This window comes from Aplidium turbinatum, chromosome 18 (genome assembly GCF_918807975.1).
Source record: "Aplidium turbinatum chromosome 18, kaAplTurb1.1, whole genome shotgun sequence".
In the NCBI taxonomy this organism is placed as follows: domain Eukaryota; kingdom Metazoa; phylum Chordata; class Ascidiacea; order Aplousobranchia; family Polyclinidae; genus Aplidium; species Aplidium turbinatum.
This window is the reverse complement of record NC_137489.1, coordinates 10,418,506-10,442,468: the sequence shown is the minus strand read 5'-3', so window position 1 is coordinate 10,442,468 and position 23,963 is coordinate 10,418,506. Positions and strand designations below refer to the sequence as shown.

Here is a 23,963-nt window from a genome sequence, read left to right as displayed (position 1 = left end):
TGGTTTATCAGAAGAAGTTCGACAGAGTTTAGATATAATTATTAATCTTGTCGGTTGATGCAATGCAATTGAAATAATAACGCCATCAGAAAGTTAAGCCTGTGATTCTCCTGAGACATTTCTTCACTCAGTGTCCTGGTTGGTGACGTAGCTGATTGAGTTACTATATAAACCCAATCTTACTTGGCTTCTCTTGCAGTCACAGTGAAGACGTCTTATGACATTGATGAGGTAGGCTACAGGAGCTTCAATTTGATTGACTTGCTTTTATAGTTTAAATAAAACACCACCAGTCGCGTTGGTTTGGTTTTGAATCTTTATCCTCGGGCTGACAATGCCTTGACAGGTTATTTCTGATAGTTTTGCGTACTTGTAGAGGCTCTTGACTCAGGGCCGGTTACCGAGATTGGTAGATTAAAGTTTGCCGATTGTTGAAGTGTCGTTGGCCGAGAATTATTCCATTCACTAGGGCAAGAACATTGTCGATAGGAAAACTTAAATTTATTACAAGTGAAATCAAATTAATTGCTCCAGGGGCTACCATACTACGGCCCGCGGCAAGATCCAAAAACGTTTGGTGGCTTCTGAAGTAGCCTAGGTCATACTACCGATATAGCCAGCTATATGCTTTTCGATTTACTCTTCGGCCTGCTTTCTTCTTGCAGGGTAAAATAGATTAAGTTGCTGAAAAATGCCATTTAATAAAGGTTTCGCTTACGGACTCAGCGCCCAGGTTGCGCAAAAGGTGAGATAGCTTATTTCGTAGCTATAAGCTTACCGCTACCTAAAGAATAGATTAGCTTATGATTTAAAATTTTTAACGCATTAGACTTAAAAATATGCTAATACAATAACACGAATGGAAGCGACGATAGACATTGTGGTTATTAAAGCCAATGACTCAGTCTGATTTTTTGCTCCAGATGTAGCCTAATTGCAAATCTAATAACCAAAAAATAACAAAACTTAACACAATATACTGAATAATTTTTACTCATAGTTTGCATAACCTGACGCGAACTATAGATTGCAGGGAAGAGAGACCCCGACAAGGAGGATGAAGTAAAGAGATGGATCGAAACTATCACAGAGTGTTTTTTTGATTCCAACGAAAGCTATGAAGCCAACCTGAGAAACGGAGTCCTTTTATGCAAGTAGGCTAAAATTCTTAAAGTAGATTGCAATTAGACTACATTTTGATCCTACTCGATACAGAAACGCTTTTAAAGACTGCCATGCATCTTCTGGAGCAGATATTGATTCAGACGCAATCCAGTCGTTGCAATATTTCAACTGTTCTTTAAGCGCATTCAAAAATCAAAGCTAAAACTAACCTGCAGTCTCTTGATGATTTAGATGCTTGTGCAAGTTTTAAACATGATGTCCTGAATAACTTGTCAGATGCATTGTTACAAGACTCTGAAGCTAACCGGAATTTTTATTTGACTGTTATCAAGAAAGCCACACACTAATATTCCAGAGATGGACCACACCAATAAAATGTTAACTTACTGGTTCAATTTCAAAATACAAAAACTTAATGGACAAACGTCGTAGCCTAAATAGGAACAAAATTCAATACAACACTGTTTACTCATTCTTCTGGCTTTATTTCCACTTCAACTGGTGTCGGCGGTGCAGATTGCGGTCTTCCGCATCAATCTGACAGCAGCATCTTTTTACTTTACTCTCACTATTTTTATATCTTCTGTCGCACAATCTTTCCATCTTCTTTTCAGTCTTCCTCGCTTTCTTTTACCAACTTTCAATTGTTTTATTTTTTTTCCGACATAATTGTCGTCTCTCCTTACGACGTGACCCAACTATTTAAGGCAGTGGTTCCCAACCTGGGGGTAAATTACCCCCGGGGGGTAATTTGCCTGTTTTTGAAGGGTAACGAGACCCAATTTAGAAACAGTGAAGCAATTGAAGGTTGTGAACTTTATAAAAGCGAAGAAATTGAACAATGAACAGCCGTCTTTTCAAGGAACTGTGCAAGAAGATAGGAGAAAGATACGAAGCATTACTGTACCACACAGAAGTACGATGGCTGTCTCGTGTACTTCTCTAACCAACAGTGAATTTCTCAGCTGTGTTACCTGACTGATATCTTTGGTGAATTGAACAAAGGCAGTCTTTTAATTCAAGGCAAGAATGTAACTGTGATCAACACCAAAGTAGATGTAGCAGCATTTATCGCAAAGGTTAAATTGTGGAACAAGCGAGTTGGAAGAGGCACAGTGGCGCAGTTTCAGACGCTTGACATGTACCTCGAAGGCAATGGACTTGAGTTGACAGCGGCGTTGAAGGAGGGCATAACTGACCACTTAGGCCAGCTAGCCAAGAAGATGGGTGGACAACTACTTTCCGAATTTGGACACGGCTAGTCTCCAATGGTGCACTGAGCCCTTCACATGTGATGACAGCCAGGTGGATGATGACAACTTTCCGACCAAAGAAGAATTTATCACTCTCCGAATGAACGAAGCGTTGAAACTTGATTTCAAGGGGAAAGGCTTGGAACCCTTCTGGTTTAGTAGACTCCAGGATGCACCATCATTAACGACTCGGGTATTAAATATCCTGACATCTATTTCAACAACGTATCGGTGTGATTAAGGGTTTTCAAAAGACAAAGAAGCGCAATCGCCTGGATGTCGAAAGCGATGCAAGAATCGCCCTCAGTACCACAAAGTTCAGGATCACAAAGCTGGCGGCTGAAGTCCAGGCCAAACCTTCGCATTGAATATTTACCACTCATTGTTATCTTGTATTCAGCATTGTATTGCATTTTGATTGTCATTGTTAGCCCTTTCCTACATAGCAATAAACACTTTTGTTTTTGAAAATTGATCGTGGGGGTAATTGGCTCACTTCAGGGTTGAGATTAGGGTAACAGCCAAAAAAAGGTTGGGAACCACTGATTTAAGGTGTGTCTCTCTCAGCTTGTCTTCCAGATCTCCAACTTGTCTTTGTTCTCTGATGATTCAATTTCGTCCTTTGTGTTGCTTTGTCAACCCCAGAGATCATCGCAACATTTCAATTTCTGCCACTTGCATTTTCCTTTTCTCTGCTTTCTTATGTTACAATACCGTTTACTAAACATTGAATTATTAAAGAAAAGTGTCGTAAAGCTGACGAAAAATGGTTTGAAGAAAAATAGCTTACTTGAAAATTGAGAAACTTTATCTTGATGGGATAAACATGTTCAAAAAGATAAACGAGATTATAGGCAACAGATTAGCACCAAAATCAAAGTGCATTAAAGCGGAAAATCGAGACATCCTCATGATCCAAAAGATGTTACTCAGTGATGGGAAAATATAATTATACAGAACCTTTTTTGTGATGCAAATAATAGCAGGCCCACTAAAGATACATCTCATCGTGATTTAACAGGTCCACCGATTTTGAAAGCCAAATCTAAGTGAACTCTGCATCAAATGAAAACACGAAAGGCAGCCGGGGTAGACGAAATCTGTGTGGAAATGCTAAAATTCCTTGACGAAAAAGGTAGATAGACACCATATGGAAGCTCTTAGACAGAATAGGCCTATATGGAAATAGTGTGATTCTTGAGGACATATTAAAATCAATATTCATCGTACTACCGTACGCAAAGTTCCAGGAACACGTGGTTACGACAAACATCGCATTATTACTTCGATGTCACACACTGCAAAATTGTTACGGTACTTAAAATCATCCTCTAAGTCTAACGTTTGAAGGCACTTGCTTCCAGAAATACGAAGCAATCAGTTTGGTTTCATGAAAGACAGAGGAACAACCAATGCAATTTTTACATGAAAATGTTTGGTGAAAAAGCAGTTGAAGTCCAACAAGATCTTTACTTAGCATTTGTTGACGTCTAAAAAGCCTTTGACAAAGTTCGTCATGAGCAGCTTTTTGAGATGCTGAGAAACTGCTGACTCTTATCGAACAGCAAAACTCAAAGGCAACTCACATATCTTGATTACATCACCAGAAAAGAAGAGTGCAAAAATCTCTGTCCAAGCGGTCGCCTTCTTGAGAGACGTGCTTGTGGCAGACAACGAATCACATTTTTATCTAATTTTCACCAAAATAAATCAATCAGCCATGCAAGAACACTTTGGTATAGGCTACTGCAAGTGCACGATAGAAAAATCGCTGAAAAAACAAAAACACACTGAATGTCTAGCTCAGTGGTTTTCAGTAGGGTCCGCGGTCCCTTAGGGATCCGCGAAGTAATATTCTGGTTCAGCAAGCTTTTTCGAAAAAAACGCTGTAAGTTTTTCTTAAACGAAGTTTTAGACGTTTTTTCAATATTCAAGTTAGCAAACTCCTTCTTTTCTTTCTCTTGCGTCAGACAGTCGCCTTTTTCCGTCATCTTCATTAGGGTAGATGGAGCGGTGGACAGCCTTTTTCTGCTGACCACATAGGCCTAATAGCAATTGGAATCTGCTTACTATTCTTAGAAACAAGCCTCCACATGTTTCCGTTTATGTAGATAAAATTTTCCATTAGGCTACTTTCCCAACCTACAGGATCTTCAAAAATAGCTTCATCAATAACCCATTTGAAACTAATGTTAGCTATCCTCCTTCGGAAGACAACTTAAAGCAAGAACAGTTTGTTGGTTTAGTGAATGGCAGGGATGCAAAACCTATTTTTTGGAGGCTGTGTTGCTACTTTAGTTTTGTGTTTCTAATTGCATGTAACAAATGAATGTTTAGACCATTTACCGTGTTTGTACAAGTTTGCCTCAATTTGCATTGAAAAAATCGCAAGGAGATGTATTCTTTGAAAAAGTTTGAAAACTACTGGTCTAAGTTAGTTCATGAAAGGCCACATCGGCTATGATACAACAGTAGAAGTAGTTGATAGTAATTAGCATTTAGCAACATGCTTACGATAATAGCTCAACTTGGTGTGATTATGTTAGGCTATGTGATGTTTAATTTGTATACAGTAGTTTTCTCTCATCTTCACTAGTTTTTGCTTGACCTTCTTTTTCGCTTCATGATTTTTACGTACTCACTCCCTTTTTGAATAACATCAAATTAAGCGTTTTCTGTGCACTTTGTATTGGATTACCAATCTTAAAGAAGCTCTTACATTTAGTTTTGAACTAATGCTACAGGCTACACGAGGAGACCATCTAGTTACCGTACACAGCTTGTTGAATTAAAAAGAAACGCAACGATATAGGCTACAGTACAATCCGATTCGAATGAACAGCTGGTTGCAAAATAGAAATAGGCCTAGCCCACCTCTTGATACGGTCAAGTTTGCATTAGGTTCTGATGTAAGTTTACAATTTTTCAGACTTGTCAACAAACTTCAACCGAAAAGCGTGAAAAAGATATCTGAGTCTAATAAACCCTTCAATCAGGTACAATAATTTTAGGATTTTTTGTTTATTTTTTTTACGTTAAATTAAATAATCTAATCATATCGGATAGGCCTACTGGTTACTGTATCTCAAGTTTAGACTACAGATAATTGGCAATCGATCAGAAGAAAGTAGCCTACAATAGGCGAAGTTAGATTGTATCTTAAAAATAAGGTTAAGTTGATGTCAGCCTTTGCCAATAGTAGGCTACAGCAATGTGGAGATTTAGCCTATAATCTACACTTTTTTTTATCAAAGTCTAACTTTAGCGTCCTGAGGGCCGCATAACCGGGCGTGACGGGCCAGGTCTGCCCAAGGGCCACCAATTTGACACTAAAGTGGAGATATTAGAAAAACGGACCAATTCAATTGCATTAAGGGACTTTTCAAGACTTAACTTCATATCGAGCAGGGTTTAAGTATTCTTTAATAACAAGTCAGGAATTGGCAAAATTACTTCAAACAGCTGCATTTCTTTTCATGCTACGATCGCTTGTCTTAAGTTGACACTCCATTTATGTAAAAGGGACGTTTTGCCATATAGCCTCTAGGGATTATATTCGACTGCTAACCACGAAGGCTTGCCTTTTATAGAGTGTAAAGTTATTTCATTCGATTGCAAGAACAAAAATCTGGATGCTTCATCAAATTGCGCAAATGACTCATTTGTTAACTGATGCTTCCGATTTACTTTAGGCTCAGATAGGCCTAAACTCTGCAAAAACGTTTGGTCGTTTTAGGCCGACTTCATCCTATGACTTCACCAAAGGACCAAGGCTAGGCTATCAATTGACCTGTAGTTGGACTGAGTTCTAGTCACATTAGAATAGGTTAACTGTTAACCTGTCATAGTCTAATTGTTGAATAGTTGAGTGAGCAATGTGTTTTAGGGCTAGGTTACTTCGGAATATAATATTGCATTTGTTTCTCGGCAGCATATAGTTGATTGGATGGTCTAAATGGCTAGCGTAGAAGCTACACCGTTATGGTTGGCGGATCGCAATTGCTCGCTGTAGCCTATACTAGGTCGCGTACAGTGAGTAGGCTACTCGGCCTTGTGCTGATGCCAGGAAGAAACGCTCCCTTCTTCATAATATTGCATTGTTTTTTCAATTTTTTTTGAGCGGCACAAAAACCCACGTCCCTTGATCTACTGCTGAATACATGCATTTCTTATGCCGCCCAATAGATTAAAAAAAAATTGAGTCAGCGAAGAGAGTGAGACAACGTTGAAAAAAAAGAAAAGTTAGCCCACCTGTTTTTTGTTCGTGTAGTGGGGCAACAAACGCCCTTCTAAGATCTGCTGGTGCTACTACTGCTTGTAACTTTTTCTAAGTGACATATGCCTTATCTGCAGATGGAAAACATCAACAATTTTCTTACCACAGTCGAAAAATACGGAGTTCCCAAAACCGACCTTTTCCAAACCGTTGATTTGTACGAAGGTAGCAATATTCCCGCTTTTACTGCAACTTTGTTTGCTCTTGGACGAATTGTAAGTTTAGTTTCTGTGGAATTTCGTTAGAAATAAGTTCCTTTTTTAAATGTAACTGAAAACCAACTCTACAAATTAGTTTATGGCTAGAAAGAGTGCTGTTTAAACTTAGCCTATCAATTTGCCAAAAAAAAGTAAGACTAAGCTACTGTAGGCTATTCACCTTTCAGAGAAAATTGCAGTAGGCTATGTTTCAGCAATGTTAGTTTTTAATTCAAGGCTATGTTATTATCTACATCTAGGCTACACAACATACATTTTAAATAACATTAGGCAGCTAGGCTAGGTCTTGCACAATTCGCTGGCTGTTGTTAAAAATTGTGATGTTGCGTTCTGGCGTTCGTGTAGTAGGCTATGTGAAAAAGTGTAACTGAATCCAACAAGTCGAAATCAACTTTTCACCTAGCTATAGAAATTTAACATTAACACATCATGTGTAAACACATTTCAGTGTCAGACTAAACCCGAATGGAAGGAAAGCGACCCAGCCTACAAGGGCTGGCCTATTTTGGGACCGAAACAATCCGATGAAAATGTGAGGGAATTCGATGAAAAGACCTTGATTGAAGGAAAGAAAGTGATTGGAATTCAAGCTGGTACCAACAAGCTTGCAAGCCAGAGTGGACAAAGCTTCGGTGGCAGAAGAAACATCAATTAAGATCTTTAACTACCTGGAAAATCTATTGAATGTTGATACCGTACTTTCTTGATTCTGTTGCGTTCAGCAGCATTTCGTTTTCTTGTCTTCTGCACAAAACGTGCTCATCATAAATGCTACTTTAGGGAAAGAACGGTAAAGTGTAAGCAATAAGAATTCTCGCATTCATGTATGATTTTGCAACCTATCTACTTCAGTTTAACGTTGGTTATTTCAAACGTGGTTTCCAACTACTGTAGTTACTGGTACCGAAATAAGTTCGCAATTGTATCGCGTAGCCCTGTGAACATTGTTTATTTCGTCATGCAAACAATAAATAAAGCTAACTTCAGCAATCATTTTAGTTGAAGCTGCAAAACGTGAGTAAAGCATCTCCCTTCGGGGAAAGTAGGCTAGGCTGTAGCTACAGCGGTTTGCGCAAGTTAGAATTTTCAGATAAAAAATACTGCAAGATGAAAAAAATTATCAGAATTAATGACAATGTCGTGCTTTGCAAAAACTTCAGTACATTTTCAGGTAGAGTGCTTAAAACTGCCTTGTTCGCATGTCAAACTAAACGCTTTTAAGTTACCCATGAAGCTATAGACCTACTGTAAGCTGTCAGAACAAAACTGTGCTAATGATTGCAATGCTTTTCACAGAGCAACCGAAGTTAGTATTTTCTCGGTCGTAACATCACTAGCCTATATATAAATACTAAACAGGCAGCTATTATGCACTGCAGCCCACTGCCGACATAACTACGTCTATCGTCAATTTGAGGCTTGGTTAGGTTGGAAATTCGGGAATGCATCTTTCCCATGTAGATTCTAAATAACAAAACTCTCAGAATTTCAGGGATCCGAACCCTATTTGAGACCAAGCAGGTGACGATGTAACCATTGCGTCTGCTTCCATTGACGAACAAGCATTAAGACACAAAATCTACTCTTGCTAAACGTTGTAAACAAACTTACGCGATACCCATTGTATTTTACAAGGAACATATCAAAGCAAAGCTAGGGAAGTGTAGCCTACATACATATGGTACGTCCACGGACGTTGAAGCAACCATTGCAAGGACAGCGCACGACTCCAAAAGCAAGAGGGAACACTTTGAAAAATGATGATAGCATCGCATAATGACCTACATCAATAAATATATAAGCAATAACGTGTCGCTGTACAGATGCTGTAGTGCAAATAAGACAAAGAAACGTCGCAATAATATACAAAACACAGATACACATGGCAAGTCAAAAATTGTCTGTACTTTTTTATGATTTTCATTTCTTTGCAGAAACATAAAAGAAAAAACACATCTTTTTATTCTTTTTACTACATGACTTCCATCGCTCTCGATGTTCCAAGACAGATCAATCTTGTGCATTGGGACTACCATCTCTTAGCAACACTCATTAATGCTTTACGATGATGTAAAATTTTCTTCAAATGACTCCATGCTTACAGTTGAGCGAGCAGAAAGTTCTCAAATTTAATTGACAAGCTAGTAAATCGCCTTTGCGGGAATATCGGCCATGACGCAGATTCTGTGGCACATTGTTGCATCCATGCTTTTATTGTTTGTGTAAATAAACAGAAGCCATAAAAGTGCAGACAGTTTTTGACTTGCCATCGTATATACACTCCCAGACAGCAAAATCTGTCACTTTTACATTAATTCAACGTCTTTAGACGAATTAAACGTTTACAGACTAAAAGTTAACAGACGTTGAATCAATGTAAAAATGACGTATTTTGCTGTCTGGGCTGTAACTTAACAAGTGAAGTCGCCAGGTAGTTAAGTCAGTATCTTCAAAGAAAAGCGATACACAAGAGTGAGGCAAGCAAAACAACGTTATTTTAATGTTATTTTTGTGTTTTTCGAGAATAGTTTAAAAAGTGTGTCAACATCATCTTTACATTATAATTGCGTACAGCGTATGTGATACAGTTGCGTGATTATCCATTAAAAATACAATGCCTATGGAAACTGCAATAGTATATGTGCATTTCTTAAACTTACAAAAAAAACTCAAAAAGTTTTACTTATTGGTAGGAATGTGACGTCAAGAGAACGCTTCATCAACACAAACATGATGTCAAATAAACGTTTGTCGATATTATTTCAATGTTTAGGTTGTCGAAAATTCACAATACAACACAAACATAGTTATGATTGCAATGAGACGGCAAAATATTTAAATTTTAGAACGAAGTTCAGTTCACAGAACGCCAAATTCACAACACAACCGTTTCAACCACACAAAGTCACAGCCCAATAAGTTTTTCTCTAATGCTACAATCATAATTCTTTGACGGATATTTATGTGGGATGCAACAAGCAGTAGCTTTCCAGTGTAGTCTGGAAACATCGTAAATCTGGGGTGATAAAAGGATAAACCCTCGGCCTCAGAGGCTCACACGAAGAAGACACATCAGCAAAATCAATGTAAAAATGACGGGTTTTGTTGTCTGGTTACAAGCAGTATAGTATGAAAAAAATCCGTAGAAAAAAATTGCAAACACTCAGTTCATTTCCTTGAAACAAAAATGCAATTTTTAACATTTTGAAGACCACAACGACCAAGATTATCTCCGTCCCATTAAGTTCCCACATGAATTACAAAACAGTGTTTACGAATAAACTTCAAAATCAGCACAAGGTTAAAGTATATTGACAGGAATGTCGTGAGCTGCACTACCACGTTATTCAAGAGAAGCAAACGCTAATATATAACTCTATACTTCAAATAGGCAGAAATGCAAAACGACGTTAATTTATCATTAAACTGAAACGAGCAGTGATGAACTTGAGATACACTGTAACTTATAGCAATCGTTATCACCAACATAATACATACGTAACATAATAACAATGTGATATGGTACCAGGTCCATAGCATATATGTTATAGAAGATTTGTATTAATCTAATATCCCAGCTGCACAGAGGCGCAGACTGATACACAACTACCCACGCCTGTGCTTTCAATGCTAAGCAGAAGGAAAGCAGCGCCATTTTTGACAAGGTTTTTGTATGATCCGACAGGGCATCGATTCCACTTCTGGCGACTCGGAAGCGGATACTCTATTTACTAGACCAGTAAAAACGATTTGAAATTTTAAGACATTCTTAACCTCAATGGAAAGGTCTCTAATTTCTAAACGCCATGACAAGATATGCTGTAAATGTAAAGTCTAAGATAATTTGAATGTTTTTCTCAACAAAGTTACATGGTTGCACGAAGCCAGGTTTCGTGATGGGATATTGCACCGTAGGTTGATTTTGAGTTGAAGCCCAAGGTTGTTTGAACTTGTCGTACTTCTTCATTGGTACCACTTCTTGTTCTTGTACTTGAGCATCAGCTGAAAAACACCACACACGATCCTAAGAAAGATATCAGCCATTTCAATTCGCAACCGGCTGCTTCTCGGTTTCTTGATTTTATCAAAGTCGCAAAACATGCGACACGTCACGTGATCACGTGAATTTTTTCGTGGAAAAAAAAAACGACCATGACGCGTGTACTCTTTGACAAGTACAGGGATGAGAAAGGACAAAAAGTAATTAACTGCGGTAGACTTGAAACATGTTGCAGTAATCTAGACTATGAGTAATTTAGAAGCAGTGGTGTTTCTTGCTAGGAGCTCTGACATACTACTAATAATCATGTTTCAAGAACAAATTTTGTAATCATATTCCATTAGACAGAGTAGACATTCATTGGAGTCCAACTTTGACAACACGGGGAGCATAAACACTTCAGCAGTGTTGAGGGTCAGACAAGAATAATAAGAATTAAAGCTATAAATTCAAGTATCATAAAGTAATTCCTCAATTAAAACGAACAGTTCCTAAAAATACTGGTATTTTTTCGGTATAAAATAAAAGTTTATGACGTACTGTAGGCTACATACTGAGAACAAGCTTAATTTATTAAGCGGAGTGTTTCTTACCGCGTGGGCCTCAGAAGAGAACTTGATTGCTGACTCGTGCATTCGCTGTGATTTGTCTTCGAGCTCGCTGAGTTTCTCTCCCCGCTCTTGAGCTTGCATTCGCAGCCGCTGCATGTCAGATCCCAAGCCGGTTGATGTCGTTCTCAATCCTTCGAGGCTGGCGCCGCCGGTGCCGGGAATATGCTGCGCCACTCCCCGCGAAGCTTTGCCGCTGCGCCCTTCTCCAACTGCAAAATTCAAAATGTTACCGGGTCTTGAGCGATCACAGACAAGCAGTAGGGCCACCATCAACCCTTTTTTTTTACATTTTCTACATTGGAATACCAACAGGTACAAAAGGGGCGAGCTACGCACCTCCTGGTAGGTCAGGCTGAAAAAATGCTGCTCATGTACACAAACAAAACCAGCGATCGCTATAGTGTTCAAAACTACATGAGACGAACCGTAAATTCAATCTATGCAAAAAATGACCTTTTTACATCAATTCAACGTGTGTAGATGTAAAAAGATGTGTCACATACAAATACAAAAAATAGATATTTTGTTGACCGAGAAACACCATCAGCAGTTGGAGAATCTACGCCAGAGAATTTCAACAGAAGTTGGCCGCTTCCATTCCACTATGCAAAAGTAGGGTTTGGCTCTGTCATCAGCCTGCGAGTGCAGCACGGAGGGACAAGCTGTTGACCATGTCGCTCTTAAATATGCCATTTACAAGGCACCAAATGCAATGCATGACGTAGCAGAACTGGACTAAACTGGCTTTCCATCACCTGCCCTGAAATCTGAACAATCACGTGTCATATGAAAGAAGAAATTACGACTTACATAATTCCTCACGGTCCAAACTTGCAAAGCCTCCTCCGAATAATCCCTTAAAGAATCCCGGGTTGGGTCTCTCTGGAGCATCCCGAGGGATAAAGAGGTGTCCTACCACCTCTTGCATGCTCTCGTAGGTATCCTAGAAGCGCTCAAATAAATCAAGACTGCACTACGCGTACCTTGTATGGAAAATAGGAAAATAATAATCAATACCTGTTACAGTACAGTCGTAATTTACCTTGGCAAGCCATTCAGCCATTACACGTTAAAGAAAAAAACAACACAGGATGGAGAATTTCTTGTTATTCAAATAATAACTTTTGTTTATAATATTTTTTGTGACGATATATTTGCTTAATTGCAATCTTAATACTCTTGGTCTTCTTTTGCATTAATTTAACGTCTGCAGACGTTGAATATTGGAGACGATGAGTTTTGTTAGAAGTCTACGTTAGAAGTCTACGCTCCAACTAGTTATTAAAATTAATTGTGCCTGACTTTCGCAGCCAAAAAAAGTTTCAACAACTACATCGTTTCAACGTCGCTAGATGGCAACTGTTGTTGGCTGGGAAATGTTTGCGACACAATCCACTCACAACAGAGTAGGTCATCCTTTGAAGCTCGGTGGGGTTGGTCATGAATATCGCCTGCGCGTTCAAACCGAAAGAGAACGTGTTCGAAATCCTCACGTCGTTCGCAGGAAGGTAAGCGCTCTCCATCAGGAGGTTTAAGCTGCGAGAAAGAACAGAGATATTCAAAAAAGGCAGCGACGGTTAGAGATGTATGGCGGAATTTCTTGACATACGGCGGAAGTTGTATATAAAATTTAATATGTTGTTCATTTTTAGTGTAGCCCATTATTCGGTTTAATGTACAGTTCAATTCAGTTCAGCAGGCCATAGCCCTAAGGACCGTAGGCGTTTTTCGTAGAGCAGCGTACTTTTCATACATGAGAAATCAAAGGCTATAGTAGAAAAGGCGTCACTCAGCAATCGACGGCGTGCCTTTAAGTGCCTTGCCAAAGACACAGACATATGCTCTTGAGCGGTGTTGAACCGGCGATCTTACAAACGTCGAACCATGGTTCTCACTACTCTGCTAATATAACACATTGCTTTTATTCATGTTAAAGCTACATCGTGAGAGCATCGAAAAAACTATGCGGTTAATACGGTTATCCAAGCCAAAGCGGTCCCAGAATAAGAAAACTAAGAAACCACAAGGATTGCTAAAACGGTCATTAAAGCATAAGCTTCTCACATCTCTCCAGGTTGTATTGCGTGCTGTTAACCAAACGAATGAGAAACTTACAAAATACCGCTAAATTCTCAGCCTACCTTGGCAGTCCGTACACCAGGATATAACCATTTGAAGTATAGCAAGCTAAGTAGGTCCCGTGCTGTATGGTATCAACCGTAGCCTCGACTACAGGGCCGGCCTCATGTGGGAATGAAACGTCATGGAGGCAAGATTGAGAAGGGAGTGTGATCACCTGGAAAGAATGTCGCGATGAATTTGTTGGAATGATGTATTCAGTGGAGTGGAAAAAGCTTCATCTGAATTAATTCTAATATCAGTCTAATTCACCGTCAATCCCCACCACCTAGTGGTGGGATTCGACCGGTTCGCGCGAACCGTTTCTATAAAAATATATTTGCAGAACCGGTCCTTGGCTATTTTTTTCGAGCGAAATTAACACAATCCCTGTACGCAGAGTTGCCAGTTGTGGCTAATTTTAGTCAAAGCGAACCGGTTGCGAACTAGATTGAATCCCACAACTGCCGCTACCTACTACTGTATGGTCAACTTCATTAACCAGTACGCATGCAGAGTGGGTACCTTCACTCGTCGTTCTGAGCAGAGCACCATGAACTGCTTGTCGACGATGGTTTGGTTTGCTCGGTCGCTCTCTGGGGTCTCAGCCTTTGTGGGGTTTCCCCCGGCGTGCTGAAGAAAAACAAAACGGTATTTTGCAAATGAATTTATTGCTGTTCAAACATGCTAATTGGAAAACAACGTTTCGTAACATCCAAGTAGGGAGATCAATCACTTTTACATCAATTCAACATTGGAAAAGTAATGGATGTGGCCAAAAAGTGATTGAATGTACGCAGCTGACTCTCTACCAAATGACATATTAATTGGAGTAAATTAGTAAGAAAATTGTATGACGACAAAAATTACGAATTTATTATCGCAATACAACAACACAAATGGCAAACCTGCGACTTTTCAGCTAACAAAAATGCCATTTTTACATCGCCACAACGTCGTTAGACGTTGATGCTAAGTAAACCATGAAAATTTTGTTATAAACTTACTGTGACGCTGCACTTCTCTCTCCAATTGCCAGCTCCTGCAGATATGAGCTGTCCGGCTGCGTTAACAAAGGCGCAATATATAATGCTGCTTTTCATCTGGAAAAACGTTCCTGAAAAGCAGATGTCGTATGAACTCAAACACAGCACCTCAGATATTCATAGTTCAGAAAAACTTGCTCAAGTTATGAGATGCACCATTTTGCCATGTGATGTTCCTCTCACACAGAAGAGCTGCTGATACACCTCCAACACTGGTGTTCAAACAGTTTGCAACTTATTATTGGGCCAGTTTTACACTTCATGACTCAAAGCATGGAGGTGACATAGGATATTCCGACAAAACTACCCAGACTGTAAAATCGTTATTTTTACATTTAAAGTACAACGTAATAGGTTGTACTTTAAAACCGATTTTTAACATTTCATATGAATTACTATCTTTTCAGTAGAAGACCTTTGGTTGCATAGAAAGTAGTTTGCTTACCGCTTGGGGATGCGACCATCAGTTGGACCGCTCGCTGCTCGCAACCGGGGGGTATGCTGACGATGACGTTGAACAGGTACCCCCCGCTGGTCCCCACCCACAGGCAGGGCAAGGACATGGTGTCATCTGCATGTGGAAAGTAAGGTTATGTAACGTTGTTTTCAGCATTGCAAAGAGCATGACATAGCGAATAAGTTTCACAAAGTCAAACGAAGAATCAAAAGCAGCTGAACACAACATCAAAAAGTTTGTTTTTATAAAACAATGTGAAGTTTTTATCGAAACACGATCAACAGTTTGTTATAAATGTAAGAAACCTTTGTTATGCCATGATCATGAGCCACAACGGGTACAAACCCGGGCGTGGTAATGAAAATATCCCAGTACCAACTTACGTTTCTTTGTGTAAGTGAATGCGAAGGTTATGAAAGTTATCACTTCCCCAGGAAGAGCTCGCTCTGTGTCTGACAAGCTTGACGCGCGACTGAAGACAGAATCTAAACATAATGATGATACATTGTAACATTACGTAAATTCAACCTGTTGATTATTGCGTAAAACTGTGACAGCTCTCGTTTTTCAACTTGAACCTCAAAGATATTTTAAAACTGTTTAATTAACATAATTTAAATTGAATCGACACAACACTGAAAATCTATGCAACTGAACACCAGTGAATTTCACATGCTGAAGAATAAATTGTTTCACCACTCAAATCTTACAGCAGAGACAAGGAATTCATAGCGCAGGCAGTGATATCACGACACCGCACAACACCGATGACCACGATGCAGAAAATCAATAACAATAAATCTAGAAAATCTCGACGACACAACTGCAACTCATGGTGTCAATACTTGACTAAAAAAAATTATTGCGCGCATTTGGCGAACATTCGAAACTGTAAGCTTGTAACCTGTTTTCTTCAATCAAAGCTCAATTAGTAAGACAACCGATTAAAGTTTTTCGTAGTAAAAGTATCAAAGAGATTACTTAAGGCAGGGGTTCTTAACCAGGGGTACGTGTCCCCCTTAGGGGTACGAAGCACCAAAGCAGAGGGTACGACACGCAGTGTGAAATTATACGCTATTTAGGCATATTTGTGAAGAATGCGTAACAAGTCACTTTGTTATATGTCTAGTTTTTGTAACGAACTTGGAGCTAAACACAACGTAGGCTGGTACTGGCTTTCCCGTGGCCGAGTGCTTACTCGTGTTTTCGAACTGCGCGAAGAAGTTGAGCTGTTTCTTGGACAGAAGGGTTGAAGTATAAAAGAGCACTTTGAAAATGAGAATTTCATTTTGTCCCTGGCCTACTTGACAGACATATTCAGCCACTTAAACGACTTGAACACCTCCATTCAGGGTACAGGGATAAACATGATCACTGCCAGAGAAATGTATCTGCCTGCCTTTACTCACAAACTTTCAACTTGGAAACATCGCATTACCTGTGGAAACTAAATTATGCAAATTTTGCAAATCTTGATAAAGTTTTCAATTCAACAAATTCATTTCCGGAACATTTTGTGACTGAAATAGAAGAACACTTGCAGGGGCTCAGACAGTCTAGCCAGGGATACTTTCATCATAGAGAGGTTTCTACTTCTCAGGGATGGATGCAAGACCCATTTATTTTCAATCTACATTCTATGGATGATAATGACCAAATGAAAGATGATCTTATTGAGATGAAAGCTAGTAGTAGAATCAAAATGGAGTTTGATTCAATGCAGTTGGATGTCTTCTGCTGTGCGCAACAACAAATTTCTCCAGTAGCAAAAAAAGCTTTAGAAATTCTTGCGCCCTTTGCGACAACCCACCTATGTGAAATTGGGTTCTCAACTCTCGTAAACATAAAAACTAAGCCGAGGAATTGTTTGGATCCAAGAGATGATATTCGTGTGTCCATCTCAAAGAAAGAACCTCGCTTCAACACGATCATTGACGAAAAGCAGCAAAAAAACAGCCATTAGAAAATTGACTGATTGTTGGTGTGCTATAAATATTGTTGAACTTACAAGACTGTTCTTAATGCATACATTCAACACGTAACTTATAAATCCACCGAGTTTAATTCCTACTATTACAATTTTATTTACTTTCGTCGGCCATTGTAGATAGGGGGTACGAGAAAATTTCATGAAAGCTCAAAGGGTTCGAGCGCTAAAAAGGTTAAGAAACACTGACTTAAGGCATGAAGACACGCATAGCGCTAAAGCACTAAGAAAACGTATGAAGACCCGAGCAGCCAAGAAAAATTTTGTCGACCGAACCAGAGGTGCTTTGATAGCGGAAGTATTCAAGTGTGACGGCACATGCATTCTGATGAAGTTAAGATCATCAAACCGGAACGAAAGCATCCTTAACAATGCAAACTTTGTCTCTCGGCAGTCGAGTGTAGCAGGAATTGACAGCGATAGACACGTGTTTCGCCCATGAGGCTGGGCTCATCAGTATCGCACCAGGCACCACTAATTCACGCCACATAGTTCTCAACCACTGCTTTTGTCAGTCAACTGAATCCTTACCGAAATACAATGCTCGCTGTTCTATACTGAATAGTCAGGTAGTGCCGAGGCCACCGTGAGTGGAGTGTGGCCTCGTTAGTGCTGATGCCAGGAAGATCGCTCCTTCTCAACAATGCAAACCTTGGCAGATAATGCCCAGCTACAAACTGGGCCTATTGTACATAGATTTAACGTTTATGGACATTAAATCATTACCAAAGACTGATATTATCACGGTCATTTTCATTTCCTATTGCGTGAGTAGGTCAAAGGTCAATTTCTTTTCGAATCATAGATACGTTTAGTGTCAGATTATTTCATGCATACTGTACGGACCCAAACAACCAAATACAAACCAACGTTTTTTTTACATTAATTAAAGGTCTACAGACGTTGAATAAATGTAAAAACACTGATTTGCAGGCTGGAAACTATCTGTTTGAGTGCAACACCCCAGAACAGCAAAATCAGTCATTTTTACATTTTACATTGCAGACGTTAAATCAATGTAAAAATGACGGAATTTGCTGTCTGGGACAGATATCGGTAGTGAACCGTGATGAAGTTATGACACGACGTCAAACAGCCAGGCGCAGAGACAATACTCAAGCGGCTATGTTACCATCAGCACTTGTTGTGCTATCCAGGCTCTTTTCAAAACTGAACGATTGGGTTTTCTTATGCATCCTGTGTTGATTTTTTTTAATGCGATGAATAGGAGGACAACTAGCCGTACTTGATGCTGTGGATGCGTCTCGCTGGATGGACTTCTGGCTGATCGACGACTGATGCGAGGAAGATGCAAGATGCCCCTGGGAGTCATAAGGAGGATCTGAAGAAGAGTAAGATGATCTAGAATGAAAGATAGTTGCAAACACTTCCCAGACTTCCCGTACGCAAACGTTTAACCAACGTGAAAATGACAGATTTTGCTGTCTAGGTTAAAGCATCAAATTATGCTGGTGTTGCGTTGATGATAAAAGGTAAACAATTGCGCTTTGCTGTGGAGTCGATTTTGCAAAGGGCGGCAATTAAAACGATGTAAAACTGAGATTACTTTGGCGTACTGTATGTGGAAACAGTGAACAAATCTTCATAAAAAATACGATTGTGTTAAATAATTAAATCTTTGGATGATTGGAGTTGCGTACGTACACGTCAAAACGTGGTGACATTTAAATTCAATCGCCGCAGGAAAATTATTTTAACATCGGCAGTTTAGCACTGTAAGCGCTTTTCATGATCTGCTAAAACCATGCGCATACATAATTAAAACGATATTGATTTCATGAAGATCTCACTATTGAAGTGCAGGTGATGTACAGTAATGGGTCACGGCAAAAACACACGGTGAGCCTGCTAACCAGAGGCGAAGAAAACCTGATATAAACTTGTTTTGCTGCTTGTCTTTTCTGCCTCCACCTCCGGTGGGTTCCGCGCTTTGTTCAGGAGGAAGAGTGATGAGGAAAGCATCATCCATGCCATCCGGACTAGTTTTCTCTCCTGAAGAGGACGCTGCTGTGGTAGGAGCTGATGTTGACATTATTGATACGATCTGCATGGGTTCTTTGAGGGGCGGTATGACTGGGTGATGTCCTTCCATGCTCAAGGAAGACTTCGGTACCATGGTGGCTCTCCGAAACGAAAGAGGGGAGTGTGGCTTTGCAAAGTACTCCCCGATGCTTTTCCGTGCAGTTCGAGATTTCCTGGTGATCATTCCCCACTTAGCTTTAGCCTCGCTCCCTTTTGTCATAGCAACATGATGTGGTTCGTCTACACCAGATCGTCAAAAGAACATTTCAAGCAAAGATTAAAATATATGTCAACTTGCACGACAAGCACACACACACACACATACATACAAGCACACACACACAATAATTGGATCAGCGATGCAGTCAACCATGACAACAATCTTGAAACTTTATAGAAAACCGTATAAAATAGTTTATAAAAAAACGTAAAAATGTTATTGACTATAACATTAATGGTGTATCAGTTTATCATTCAAGCGAAAAAAGTTTCATGTTTCAGTCACTCACTCTTTAAGACAATCGCAAACGCATATTCAGTGATACAGTAGTTCTATGCATGCAACCTCAACCAGTTTGCATGAATAGCGAAACAAAGATTGTGTTGGGAATGGAAGCTACAGTGAAACCACCCTACGATGATTGCTGCAAGCCCTGTCAGCGAATCAGTTCTTTTTTAGATTAATTCAACGTCTGCAAACGTTGAATCAAAGCTCAAATCAACGTTAAAAAGCTGACTTGCTGACTGGGGACAAAGTTTATTATTAGGTTGAACACTTGATGTAGTTTTCAGGCCTTACCCAGACAGCAAAATTGATTCAACGTCTGCTGTCTGCAGACATTTGCAGATTTTGCTGTCTGCGTAAATACATGAATCCACTTCGACTAAGTTGATATAGCAATCCAACTATAATGACCTATGCGTAAACTACCTCCATCAAACGACCGGATTAATACTAAACGCTACAATACAGTGGTCAAGTACAACAATTAGCGAGTAAAAGAGAAAAAGCACGGGCAATGTACAAAAACATAGCGTACAAGAGAAAAGCAGTTTCTAGTGAGCAAAATCTGCATTTTGACATTAATTCAACCCGTGCAGACGTTGAATTAGTGTATTTTCAGAATAATCTTCTTGGTAGGTTGAAAACTTGAAACTACAAGAATGTGCGCAGCTGCACTGTTTCAGCCAGCAAATCAGCCCGTTTTACATTGATTCAACGATTGCGGCAGCTGAATCAATGTAAAACAGAAAGTTTTGCTGACTTGTGGAATAAACCGCATTAACACGTAGAGTGGAGGCGTTAGAATCCTGGATCCATATTTTAATGTTATATTTTCTCAAAAAGTAGTCTGCAGAAAATAGCAACCACGTTCTTGCAGGTTCAATCATACCAAGAAGACCACTGCTTGTCAATGTGAATTTGGATAACATGCAATGTTTCAACTACATGATCGAAATGGACTGATTATGATCTTTATCGAACGGGATTTTTAAAACGAACGTAAAACAGTCGTCAAAAGTCAATTGAAAACAACATGTATGATAACTCCACTGGGTTTGTCATCGAAATAACAGAATTGAAAATACATCGTCAATGGGTTTGAAGCAAACGCGCAAAGTGACCACTGTGATATGTTTGAAAGCAGCTATGTTAGTATGAGACACTTCGCAATGGCAATGCAAAGTGACCAAAAATATAACTACAGTAATTGCATTAGAGACTATGCTAACACCATTGCTAAGAATTAGAATTCAAGATATCATCAGGCACGTCACGTGATCATACGATGTTACACAACGACAGATAGTTTGAGGCGAAAGTAAGCTAAGCAAGATTTCAAGACTACATTGTGTGAAGATTGAAAAACAAGGATGTTTGAGTACCATTCAAAACAGAACGTAAAACCATGGACTTCTAAATAGTAGCATCTGGACTGGAAACTCAGTGGGCAACAGGAAGCCAAACAGTTGGTACAACAGTTGGCCAACAGGGTTAGTTACTTGGCTGTTGGCCAACTGTTTGGCCTCCTGTTGCCCACTGAATTTCCAGTCCAGATGCTACTATTTAGAAGTCCATGGTAAAACACTTTAACACCATCTCCCGATACCGCTGTGATATTAGTGATGCTGTTCAACTAGATTTAGTATTTGTCAAACTGCAGAATGAAAAAAAAGCCAATTGAAACCGAAGAAATGTGCTAAGTGAACATATAACTCAAACGTATATCAGTAGGGGGGGGGGTAGTTTTTACTTTTAACTTTAGCCCTAATTTCAGGATACAGCAGTATATTCTCAGACCTCTGGTATAGTTGTTTTGAAAATTTTGACATCGAAATACAAAGTAACATTTTACAGATAGAAGCCTAAGATGTTTTATCAGTAAAATCGTTTTTTTAAAAGAAGTTTTTGGAGATAGGGGTTGGTCAATTTACGGCAGCTTGAATATATCCAGTTTCACACAAACTGTTTATGTTAATTTTTGCTCATGCGCGTAGTCATGCGCACAAAGCGAAATGACCACTTTACCATGTTTTACGATGAAGCTAAGATCAGAAAAGCTGTTGATTACGGCTGTCTTGCAACATTTTGAAAGTGTTTTAGTGCAGTAGCAAAGAATATTTGAACTTTAAATGTCATAAACAAAAAGTGACGCCCATGCAATACGAGGCAATTTTAAACGAAAAGTAATTTTCAGAGGAGGGGGGTTTTGGGAAATTTCAAACTCCTTTTTTACAAAGGTTCTTATAATATACTGTTGTATCCTAAAATCAAGGCTAAAGTTGAATTTGAAAAAAGAAGACGACTAACCCTTCCCCCAATATCAGATTTTCTGACAGCTATCATCTTCATATTGTGCTAATAGAGCAAAAAATCGTTAGTCAGTCGACGACCATTTACTAAAAAGCTATTCCAACTATTCTCAACAATCAGATTTATTTAGGCACTTGAAGGTGAATCCGGCCACACTCAGTAACGGGGACATCACCGAATCAAAACTGGACTACCACTACTACTACAGTTCTATAACTTACCTGTGGGAGATTTCAAAGCTGTCTGGTCGAAGGAAAACGAACTTTGAGAGCTCTCACTGGCGCCTAAAAAGTTGCTAATATCAGTTAAAAGTTGCTAATGTCAGTCAAAAATTGCCAACATCAGTCAAAATTTGATAACACCAGTTAAAAATTGCTTATACCAGTTAAAAGTCGCTAATACCAGTCAAAAGTTGCTAATGCCAGTAAAAAGTTGCTAATATCAGTCAAACGTTGCTAACGCCAGTAAAAAGTTGCTAATACCAGTCAAACGTTGCTAATACCAGTCAAAAGTTGCTGATATCAGTCAAAAGTTGCAAATGCCAGTCAAAAGTTGCTAATACCAGTCAAACGTTGCTAATGCCAGTAAAAAGTTGCTAATACCAGTCAAACGTTGCTAATACCAGTCAAAAGTTGCTGATATCAGTCAAAAGTTGCTAATACCAGTCAAAAGTTGCTGATATCAGTCAAAAGTTGCTAATGCCAGTCAAAAGTTGCTGATATCAGTCAAAAGTTGCTAATGCCAGTCAAAAGTTGCTGATACCAATCAAAAGTTGCCAAAAATTAGACAAAATTTACTACTTTAAAACAAGTCATAAGTTGTAAACTCTAGTTAAAAGTTGGTGATACCAGTCAAAAGTCCCCAAAAACCAACCAAAAGTTGGTGACACCAGCCTAACTTTCAATCAAGTTTCACACACATAGCAAAACAAAATTTAAAGTATGTGATTCGTACAATGCATAATGCATGCCGTAATTAGACGTTGTGATTACATTACAACTTTAAGGCGTTACCTGACTTTAATTTATTCGGGCTGCGTGGATGAATTCTTTTGTCAATAGACATTAACAAAGCGTTGGTGCTCATGTTGAACAGGCAGGTCTTCTGCAACATGTCAACGATGGAGATGGACGTGGCCGTGCCAAAGGAGAGCCTAATCAATAAAAACCTTTTTGAGAGTGAAATCGTTAACCAAATTAAAAAATAATGTCATTTTTCATCAATTTGACGTTGCAAGTGACTAGATACATTTGCTACGCTCTTAGGACAAAAGTTAAACGCCGGCTTGCGCTAAATGATGGGCAATCTCGAAGAAAACGTATGATTTCTTAGCAACCATGAGTTAGAATTAAGATGAATGGAAATAAAACATCGTTCATTTAATGTAATGACAGCAGTGAGTAGCGCAAATATTTAGACAAAGTTGAATAACAAATCAAAAGTCTCCTTGGGTTTGTGAAACACTATCATTTGGCTTGTACATAAATTTGAAATTGTTTTTCTGTTTCGACAGTCCTCTTTAATTTCTTTCTCATAGGTGCCGATGAGAGTTGATGAATATGACGTTTAATAAACGCAAGCATACGCAAAATAATGCCACTTGACTTGCTGTGTTTTTCAATTGCAAACAAGATTCATAACCCACGCATAAGGCGGCGCACAACGATAACAGTCTTTGCTCTTTTATCATCCACTAGTCTACACCCAGCTGAGACTAAAATGAAATTTGCAAGGTGGGCAGAGGTATTTCATGCAGTGACGATCAATAATTTCCTTTACGCAATTCTGCATCGTTCCACTATTCAAAAAAAAAACAAAGCTGCAACGGAATTTGTGATTCAAAGAAAATCAAAACAGAAATATTTTCGAAAATTAATCTGCTGTCAGTGCTTTGCAAAAGCTAAAAGCGTAGAATGAAGAAAAAGAATAGAGACGCGAATTGAGAACCAAGCAGTCTTCACATGACAAGATGGACAAATGCGCAAAACATCGAGCTCAATCTCTTTAATAATTT

The 23,963-nt window shown here is 39.1% G+C and overlaps 2 protein-coding genes across 2 annotated transcripts in view; one reads left to right on the top strand and one right to left on the bottom strand.

The window, feature by feature from the left end:
* Window positions 1-663: 663 nt before the first annotated feature.
* LOC145787599 (myophilin-like) lies at window positions 664-7,865 on the top strand. Its single transcript, XM_082599370.1, has 5 exons — window positions 664-745; window positions 1,027-1,154; window positions 5,308-5,374; window positions 6,732-6,869; window positions 7,321-7,865. Exons 1-5 carry the CDS (start codon window positions 692-694, stop codon window positions 7,525-7,527), a joined length of 594 nt encoding a protein of 197 aa, XP_082455496.1. The 5' UTR covers window positions 664-691; the 3' UTR covers window positions 7,528-7,865.
* Window positions 7,866-8,479: 614 nt separating this feature from the next.
* The window catches only part of LOC145787468 (syntaxin-binding protein 5-like), a 30,129-nt gene continuing 14,645 nt past the window's right edge, over window positions 8,480-23,963 (bottom strand). Inside the window, exons 16-27 of the mRNA XM_082599215.1 lie at window positions 22,963-23,102; window positions 22,171-22,233; window positions 18,338-18,433; window positions 15,488-15,589; window positions 15,093-15,218; window positions 14,609-14,718; window positions 14,127-14,234; window positions 13,625-13,779; window positions 12,884-13,019; window positions 12,294-12,426; window positions 11,466-11,692; window positions 8,480-10,874 (exon numbers count right to left, since the gene is read on the bottom strand). Of these exons, the coding sequence (XP_082455341.1) occupies window positions 10,836-10,874; window positions 11,466-11,692; window positions 12,294-12,426; window positions 12,884-13,019; window positions 13,625-13,779; window positions 14,127-14,234; window positions 14,609-14,718; window positions 15,093-15,218; window positions 15,488-15,589; window positions 18,338-18,433; window positions 22,171-22,233; window positions 22,963-23,102 (1,435 nt within the window). The 3' untranslated portion in view covers window positions 8,480-10,835. The remainder of the gene's footprint in view (window positions 10,875-11,465; window positions 11,693-12,293; window positions 12,427-12,883; window positions 13,020-13,624; window positions 13,780-14,126; window positions 14,235-14,608; window positions 14,719-15,092; window positions 15,219-15,487; window positions 15,590-18,337; window positions 18,434-22,170; window positions 22,234-22,962; window positions 23,103-23,963) is intronic.